This window comes from Acomys minous (genome assembly GCF_964271855.1).
Source record: "Acomys minous genome assembly, chromosome: 2".
Lineage (NCBI taxonomy): Eukaryota > Metazoa > Chordata > Mammalia > Rodentia > Muridae > Acomys > Acomys minous.
The window spans coordinates 18,831,689-18,841,236 of record NC_140484.1 but is presented as its reverse complement, the minus strand read 5'-3'; the positions used below and the strand labels follow the sequence as shown (position 1 = coordinate 18,841,236).

The window sequence follows — 9,548 nt, the reverse complement described above, 5'->3', positions numbered from 1 at the left end:
AGGGGGTAGTTCCTGGCTTTGGGGCTGTGGGTTGAGAGCCCAAGCCCTGTCAGAGACACTTTTTGGTGTTGAGACCCCAGGAGCCAGCTCCTTCAGGCCAGAGTTGTGGCATTTCTCCAGCTACTTCCCAGTAGGGAAGAAAGCCGGCCTGGGGACTCTAGGCCCGCCCCTGACCCTGGGACTGGCAGTGCAAAGGTGCACGTGCCCGCCCCCAACCCCTCATACCCACAAATTGTTGGGTGCGAGCACAAAATTGAACTGGGTACGTTGATCATTAACAGTGGGGGAAAAGAGTCCAAACTCAGCTCCCCTGTGGTCACAGACAGTTGGGCCTCAAGGCCTCCTGTAGAAATGTTGGGCCCTCGAATCTGGGCCTCCATGAGGCAGGGGCTGAGCAGGGGCTTGTCTAGGACGGTGAAGGGGAAGAAGGCAGTAGACATTGCCGGCATCTACCCACCCGTGACCACCCCCTTCACTGCCACCGCGGAGGTGGATTATGGGAAACTGGAAGAGAACCTGAGCAAACTGGGCACCTTCCCCTTTCGAGGTAAGAGGGCAGCTGGGGAGCCCGATCCAGGGCGTTGGGGGTGGGGTGGGGTGCGTTGGGGGTGGGGTGGGGGTGGGAAACACCAGCTCTGGCATCTTGGACAGACCCTTATCTGCTTTTGATTTTCCAACTGTGGAGGGTTAAGGTACCGTCTTAGCTCCCAGGGTTATTGTGGTAAAAGACACGGTACAGTGGATGAGGACAACCTTGTCTCCCAGCCCTCTGCTGGAGAGACTGCACCAGCCAGGTCACATAGCAGTGCAGCCAGTATCAGCCTCCGGTTGTTTTTGTTTTTTGTTTTTTGTTTTTTTTTTTAACCTCCTGAGCCTGCCCGGTAGAACTACTTCTCAGTGTGCGGGCTTCTCTCATTCACCTCTTGCTTTACACGTGGGTCCCCTCTCTGAGGCCACAGACCAGATGCTATTTGTGAGATTCGGTCTACCTCACAGCCACATGTATATTAAAAGAAGGTAGTAGAAAAGGACAGTCCCCTGCGCTGCTCCGCCCTCCTCCATCCACCCAGGGCAACTCCTGGTCAGTGCTGTCAGTGGCACCAGCTCCTACATGGGCTCTATCTGAGGGCTGTGGTCGCTGTCCGAGGCCACTCCGCTAATGCATAACTACTGAGCTGAGATTTCAAGCTGCTGATGACAAGCTCCGTTCTGCCCATTGATTTTTTGTTGTTGTTGTTTTAAGATTTATTTGCTTATTATGTATAGTGTTTTTACCTGCCTGTCCCCCTGCAGGCCAGCAGAGGGCACCAGATCTCATTCTAGATGGTTGTGAGCCACCATGTGGTTGCTGGGAATTGAACTCAGGACCTCTAGGAGGAGCAGACAGTGGTCTTAACCTCTGAGCCATCTCCCCAGCCCCTGCCCACTGATTCTAACACCTCCTTCTAGGTTGCCAGATCCCTTCTAAGACTATCCCAACAAATGGTGTTTGGTGGGTACCAGTTTCGAGAATGCCGTGGCCCTGACTGAGGAGGTACAGGCTAGCAGCAAGGATAGCGGACTCTAGTTTCCAATTACAGTGCCCCCAGTGGTCTTACTCTACCGAATACCCACATGACTCGTGGGAGTGATAATGCTCTTACAGTGGGACAGGCAGAAGAGGAATCTACCAGACCATGAGGGAGAACATGATAAATATTCTAGAGTGCTATACCTCTGAAGATATTGATCCCTGCGATGATAATTATTAAAAGTCCAAGTGACATCTGTGAAGTCTCAAAGCCTGGGACAAATGGCTGAGGTGTCTACTTGGCATGTCAAAGCGGAACTGGCTGCCAGGTTCTCCCACCATTCCTCAGTCCTTACCTGTTGTAGATTATGGCTGGAATGCCCTGCCCTCTACCGCCTCCTCCAACTCTCTAGAAGCAGGGGGTGGGGGTGGGGAGGCTGGGCAGTCCTTCCCCCAGAGGCTCTTCCCCATATTGTCCAGCAAGTTTGGTCACTCACCCCTTCGTTCACCTCTTGGCTGCTACACCCGGTTTCCTTCTCCTCAGAGAAAAGGAGGGGAAGAGAGAGGGTCAGGGTCGTATCTACTGCGGACTCTCCCATATGTCTCTGCCTCTGCCTCTGCTCTCCCCTTTATCTACAATAAACTTTCTCTTCCACCATACCTAGGAGCAGTCATGTTCTTTCTCTTCATCTTTCTGTCTTTCTTCTCATTCAACATTGAAGCAAGCTAGCTTTGTGCTTTGTGACAGTGACTACTGGCCCCATTGAGCCCCCTTCATACCTCAGTACCCAGGTGATATGAGTGTTATCAAGGGACAAGTGGCCTAAGGGTGCACACACTGAGGAGGGGCAGTGTGTCTATGAGAGCTTGCTTATGGTGGCCTGAGTGGAATGGAGCTGAGCCCTGATTTCCTTGAAGCAAAGCACGAGAATCCTTGGCTTCAAATAGAACACTCTGAGCCCGGTGTGGTGGCGCATGCCTTTAATCCCAGCCCTTGGGAGGCAGAGGCAGGCGGATTGCTGTGAGTTGGAGGCCAGCCTGGTCTACTAAGTGGGTCTAGGACAGCCAGGGCTAACAGAGAAACCCTGTATTGGGGGGGGGGGCACAAAAACAAAAACAAACAAACAAAAACCAGTAACAAACAGAACACTACTTTGGCTTAAGGACCAAGGACACTAATGCAGGGACCAGAAGACTGGCTTTCATATCCATTGTGTTTCTGAAATCCTGTGTTCAGGATTTCATAGAGACTTCCAGAATTGTCTTTGGACCTTCTCTTTTGTTTCCCCAACTCCTGCAACCAGCATGGGGTACCCTGGACAGTTTGGGGGGGATTTGGCTCATGGGTTCTTGATGGTCTCTGATTCCTCCATTTCCTACAGACCAGGAAGTTGGGGGCTGTGGGAGGAAGAACCCACTGTCTGGAGGTAGGAGACTCCTGGTCTGGCTATTATAACTGAGAAATCACAGTCCCTCTGTAATCCAATTTCCTTGGGTGAGAACGGGAGCTGAGCCCTCAGGCTCTTAGCCACGGGCTCAACAGAACCCCCCCCCCCAAGATGGCCAACCATGCAGAGGCATAGAGGACATAGAGTGAGGGGGAGCCTGTCACAGTTCCAACATGTAGCCTAACGCTGAATCTGTTTCTCTTGCCTTCTGGAATAGACTGTGAAGTCCAACACTCAGGGGCAGATGGAGACAGCTATCACATGCCACTTTGCATCAGTGTGGGCAGCAAGCCCCCCAAAGAGGAGGTGGGAACCTACCCCAAGTGCTTCAGTGACCACAGAGAGTATTCTTGAAGGCGTGGTCTGAAGCTGTATGGTTCTTTTTGTTTTGAGACAGGGTTTCTCTGTGTAGCCCTGGCTGTCCTGGACCTTGCTCTGTAGACCAGGCTGGCCTCGAACTCACAGAGCATCTCCTGCCTCTGCCTCTGCCTCTGCCTCTGCCTCCCTGAGTGCTGGGGTTAAAGGCATGGGCCATGTGAAGGGGCTGGTGAGGGGACACGTTGGGGAAGGGCTCTTGCTGCTGAAGTGCAGTCTCTAGAGCCTGTGTAAGGTGGAAGAGGAGACCAACTCCTGGAAGCCATCCTCCTCCTGTGGCTGTGCTCCCATGCCCTGACACATGTGCTCCCCCTCCCCGAAACAATATAAATGAATGCAAAGGGCTTTCTATTTTTTTAGGCATATTAACTAATACCTTATCAGATATCATATAAAAACCCACAATAAGTAATGAACCGAGTATGCCGAACCTTTAGCCTCTGTTTGCAATGTAGGAAATACATGTCAGTCCTGGGTCACGATAGTTCCATTAAAATACAAAGAACAAATCATAAGGAAGAATTCCAAGATAATGCAGTGGCTGCTTTTACTGCTTTTACTACAAGAAGCCAACCACCATTAGCTATTTTGGGAAGTGAAAGTGGGTCTTAATTTGTAGATAAAGGATGTCTGCGGTGAACAAGAAAAAGATAAACTCGGCCAAGGCTTGTCAATCATACACAGAAGCAGCTCGCTGAGACCAAGAAAGCCAGATATGGTGACAGTACCCTAGCAAGTACAGGGTCTGCTCTTCAGTTTTCCTAGCTCATGCAGGATGCAGACATGAGTGTTGTGCACAACATTTTATGGTTATAAAAATGGGCATGGTGGTGCATGCCTTTAATCCCAGCACTTGGGAGGCAGAGACAGGCGGATCTTCTTTGTGAGTTTGAGTGTCTCAAAAACAGAACAAAAAACAAACAAACAAACAAACAAAAAGGACCTTAAATAAAGTTCTTGGTAATCTTTAAACCTTTTTTTGGTTTTGGTTTTGGTTTTTGGTTTTTTGAGACAGGGTTTCTCTGTGTAGCCTTGGCTGTCCTAGATTTACTTTGTAGACCAGGCTGGCCTTGAATTTATAGCAATCCACCTGCCTCTGCCTCCCAAGTGCTGGAATTAGTGGCGTGGGCCACCATGCCCGGCTCCAGTCTTCAAAACTTGTAAAAGTAAAATCAAAATTATAACCCAATATGGCATGCCTAAACAAGACCGGAACAATGACAGTATTGATAGACACGCTAACTTGGAAGGCAGAATTCTCACAAGGTCCTACCCCTAGACAGAGAACTGCAGTTAACTACTGACTGCTGAGAAAGGGAGAGTTAGTCTCTCCCAGGATGAACCCTAGTTAGTCATCCACTGCAAAGTCGTCAGCCCTGAAATCACATGCACATAATCTGCAGGTTGTACTTATCAAATTTATGCACATGTATGTAACAATAAAGAAAAAGGGGACTTCAATTTGGAAAGGAGTGAAGGGGGAGACTTGGGAAAGCTTGGAGGGAGGAAAGGGAAGTATGCAATTATGTGAATTAAAAAAAAAATTTTTTTTTTTTTTGAGACAGGGTTTCTCTGTGTAGTGTTGGCTGTCCTGGCCTCCTTTGTAGACCAGGCTGGCCTTGAACTCATGATGATCCGCCTGCCTCTGCCTCCCGAGTGCTGGGATTAAAGGCATGTGCCACCATGCCCGGCTTAATTTTTTTAAAAAGATTTTTATTTATTATTTACACAGTATTCTGCCCACACATGTGCCTGCCCACCACAAGAAGGCACCAGCTCTCATTACAGGTGGTTGTGAGCCACCATGTGGTTGCTGGGAACTGAACTCGGGACCTTCAGAAGAGTAGACGGTGCTCTTAACCTCTAAACCATCTCTCCTCCAGCCCCAATATTTTTAAAAATAAAAATAAAACCTTAAAAAATTATAACCAAGGACTGGAGGGAGAGCTTTTTCAGCAGGGCCACTGGCCCTGGACTCACTCCTGTCAACGGCCTTAGAAGTGGACTTTGAGTTGTTGTTTTCAGCGAGGTTAGCGGATAGTCACAGCATGCCTGGAGAGGTGAGGGCCCCTACGCTTTTAGCTGTGCCCTATTCCTTCACACGCACACACAGTGGACCACAGCTGCTTCTGAAAGAGAAGAAATTTTTGTATATATAAAAATTATTACTTGGTTAAAGAAAATATTTCAAATGACAATTTTTTGAGTGTAGGGGGTAAGAGGTTGAGACAGAGACTCTACATAGCCCTGACTGTCCTGGAACTCACTTTGTAGACTCGGCTGGCCTTGAACCCACAGAAATCTGCCTACCTTTGCCTTCTGAGTGCTGGGATTAAAGGCATGTACCACTGAGTCTGGCAACAACGTTTTCTTTTTAGTTTTTGTGTGTGTGTGTGTGTGTGTGTGTGTGTGTGTGTGTGTGTCTGCACATGGCTACTGGGACAGATGCATATGAGGACAAGTATCCCAGAAGACCAGAGGTGGCAGATCCATTGGGACAGGAGCTACAGAAGCCTGAACTTCCCGAGTGCTAGGGACTGAACTTGGGTCCTCTAGAAGAATAGCAAGTGTGCTTGACCCATCTCTTCAGCCCCTCAACTATTACAACTTTTGAAAAAATCTATTTAGCCGGGTGATGGTGGCACATGCTTTTAATCTCAGTACTGGGGAGGCAGAGGCAGGTGGATCTCTATGAGTTTGAGACCAGCCTGGTCTACAGAGTAAGTTCCAGGACAGCCAAGCTACACAGAGAAACCCTGTCCCTGGGGAAAAAAAATTATGTATATGAGCACTCTGCATGTGTGCCTGGATGCCAAAGATGACATCAGGTCCCATTGTAGATACTAGTGAGTTGTCATGTGGTTGCTGGGAATTGAACTCAAGGCCTCTGGAAGAGCAGCCAGTGCTCTTAACTGCAGATCTAACTTTCCAGCTCCAAATAACACAACTTTTACATGGACTGTTTGGGCATTTTTAAGTATGCTACTTGCCTTGAAGGAAACAGTAGCCCAGGCCTTTTTCTAGCTCCAAATACATAGGAATTACTCAGGGTTGTACAGGCGTTGGTGGCAAGCCTGGCTAGCCAGCCCATGTGTTTCATTGTGTTTATTTACTGGGGGCAAATTCTGGGTTTGCAGGATACATCTCAGGCAAGACGTAGCTTTCCCTCGCATGGCCCTGAAGTCGGGGCCCCATCTGCTCTGCCCTTTGAGCCCACTTTTGTCTGTCCTCAATTGTGACATCATACTGTTCCAGAATCAGCTGCTTGCTTGGCTCTTTTCCTCTGGACTCTTCCCTGTAACAGCTAGGGATGTAGGAGACAGTATATATTGTGCTAACAGCAGTGATGGCCCCTGGGTAGAGAGTGCTACAGTGATTGGCCAGGAATGGGTGCCAGTCCAGCTAAGGGGGGGGGGTCCAGTTTGTCGTGGCCAAACTGACTCAGTGTTCTCTGTCCCGTGGGGGCCATTAGATCAGTAGAATGCATCACAAGCAGAAAGCAGACTAGCCTCATAGGTAAACAGTGCCGTCTTTCTACCACAGGCAGGAGACAAGACCCCAGTCCCCCCCCCCTTTTTTTGTTTTTTGTTTTTGTTTTTTTTTTTGTTTTTCAAGACAGGGTCTCTCTGTGTTGCCTTGGCTTTCCTCGACTCACTTTGTAGACCAGGCTAGCCTTGAACTCACATCGACCCACCAGCCTCCGCCTCCCAAGTACTGTGATTAAAGGTGTGCGCCCTGCAAGACCTCAGTCCTTACACAAGGCTTGTCAGACCAGGTCTGAGAGATGGGGTGGCCTTGCCTCACCCCACCTCTAGCTGCCTTCCTCACAATGGGGCTCATTGCTGAGGTGTCAGAGGGCATCTTAAGGGAGGGTGAGTCACGGGCCTGCCTGCCAGACACCCGCAGGGCTCCGGCCCTTTCAAGCATGAACCATACCATCTGGGCTCCACCACTCCCCGTGTGCTCTTAGCTCTGCGTAAGGCCTAGGGCCCTGGAGGGCTTCTTCGATTTCCTCCAGCAACCTTCATGCAAGGTGGTGCTGGGGACTGCCCTCTTGCTAGGAGGCGGAGGCCTCGTGCTGTGGGCTCAGAGGAAGAAAAAGAAGGCGGCCTCAGAGTCTCCAGAATCCCACAGAGCAAATGACAGCTGGATCAAATCTCACTTTAGCCGACTCTCAGAAGAGAAGTTGCCCACCTCCTGCTATGTCAGCAACAATGGTCCTCCATTGGCAAGTAGGCATGGGGAGGCCAACACCTCTGTCCACATGGATACCCTCACCTCCACACATGGAGAAGGGGGCACAGCTCTGCGCCGAGATTCCTTTGCCAGCAAGCAGAAGGTATCTGGGACCTCAGTGACCAAAGAGACTCAGAGGGAGTCAGGGAAGTCATCCTGGGAGGATGAGACATGGGCTGCTGTGGCGGCTTGCGCCAAGGAGATTGACGCCAAGGGGCATCGGGTGGCTAATTCCATGCTGCAACGTTCCACCCCGACCTACCAGCGCACAGGCCATTCTGAGTCCAGGGACATCAGCCCAGATGAGCTGAAGGCTCTGGAGGAAGTGGAGATAAAGCTGAAAGGGAATTTCCTCACTCAGCGGGAAACCACCTTAGCTGGTGCCAACCAAACACACACCATCTATAGCCAGAGTCGCCAAGGCCACCATCCAACCTACCAGAGCAGCCAGAGTCATCCTGTTTACCCCAGCCACCAGGGTCATCATTCAAGTCATTTGAGCCACCAGGGTTATCCAAGTAACTCAAGCCATCAGAGTCATCTGGGCCACTCAAACCACCAGGGTCATCAAGTCCACTCAAGACATCAGAGCCATAGTCTGCCTAACCGCAGCCACCAAAACTATGCCTCTTGAAGCCTCTTAACCATGTGTCCCCTCCCCCCGCAGGGCTGGCTCACATGCACAGGCCTGTTTTCTATAGGGAAACCTATGCGGTCAGGGTGAGAGACTGCCACCCAAATCCCTACTTCTTCTGACCCATCAGAGGTCATGAGGGAGGGAGGGAGGAACGCAGCTCCAACAGCCCAAGGGCCCTGAAGACCCATCAGAGAAGACACGAGGCAGATTACAGGAGCAGCCACAAGCCCCACCCTGACTCCTCATGCCTGGCCGGAGCCAATAAAACCCTGCATGCCCTCATTCTGTGTCCAGGGGCTCTGTGGCCAGCTGAGTTCTGGGCAGGCTTGGAGGAGAGGGTGTGTCCCCAGCGGTTCTGTAAGTGGGTCTTGGCTTGGGCGGCTTTCTCGTTGTACTAGACTTAAGACCAGAGCAGCTCCCCCCTGGCCTCTGGTGCTAGGGTTAAGGTACTGCTGGGGGCCTCACCCACCTGCCTAGTATTGCTGGAGCAGGATGCAGTTCGGTGCTGGGGACGAAGGGGCCAGGGACAGGCTTTTGGCAGAGAGTAAGCCAGCCAAGGGTGGGAGGAGACCTCGGGCCCCATCTTCTTGGTGCCATCTCAAGTCTCTGGGGTCCATGAGGATCCATGTGTCCACAGCTATAAGGCTGTGTGAGACACATCTGGGTCATGTCACCATTGAGTTGTGACTATAGATACTAAAGCTGCTACCAATGATCAGACTACTTGAAGCTTCCACGGATGTTTTTTTGTTTTTGAAAGAGGCTCTCACCATGTAGCTCAGGCTGTCTTGGAACTCACCAGGTAGATAAGGCTGGCCTTGAACACACAGAGATACACTTGCCTCTGCCTCCTGAGTCCCCTGCTGTGCTTTGCTTTTTTAAGTAGGTATCTGTATGTGTGTGTGTTAAGCCACAGCCATAGGAGTATATTCTCTTTATAAATAAGGTCCCCAAGTTTCAGAGATAAAACTCCAAGGTAACATAGTAAGATCCAGCTTAGATCTTAAGTCTCTGGGGTTCCCCATGAACCCTAGACTTAGATCCAGCTTGTCCCACAATCCCACATAGTCCCCTGATCTCTGCCCAGTGCTTTTCCACTCACATAACGCTACCTGTCAGCTCATCCCTGGTCCTCACACACCGTGTCTCCTCTGCCCTCCCACAAGCCTGGCATTCTCCCTGTGTCTGCCTCGTGGGCCTCAAGGAGTAAGAAGTGACCCTCTCCTCCCAAATCAGGCAGCCACTTCTGTCACTCTTTAGCCGGGTCCACAAGTCACTGCCTAATACCAAGTAAATCTTTGATATAGACCTGAATCTGTTTCAGGTTTCCTGGGGGTCACCA

General features: G+C 50.5%; 2 protein-coding genes across 2 annotated transcripts in view; both read left to right on the top strand.

Moving 5' to 3' along the window:
* The first annotated feature begins 261 nt into the window (after positions 1–261).
* HOGA1 (4-hydroxy-2-oxoglutarate aldolase 1) overlaps positions 262–9,548 on the top strand; it is a 29,033-nt gene continuing 19,746 nt past the window's right edge. The window contains exon 1 of the mRNA XM_084774066.1: positions 262–547. Within this exon, the coding sequence (XP_084630192.1) occupies positions 352–547 (196 nt within the window). The 5' untranslated portion in view covers positions 262–351. The remainder of the gene's footprint in view (positions 548–9,548) is intronic.
* On the top strand, positions 5,382–8,488 carry LOC311590335 (uncharacterized protein C10orf62 homolog; the record flags this gene model as incomplete). The annotated part of the gene is made up of 2 exons (XM_084769223.1): positions 5,382–5,393; positions 7,304–8,488. The coding sequence occupies 2 exons, from the start codon at positions 5,382–5,384 to the stop codon at positions 8,201–8,203; spliced, it is 912 nt and encodes a 303-aa protein (XP_084625349.1). The 3' UTR covers positions 8,204–8,488.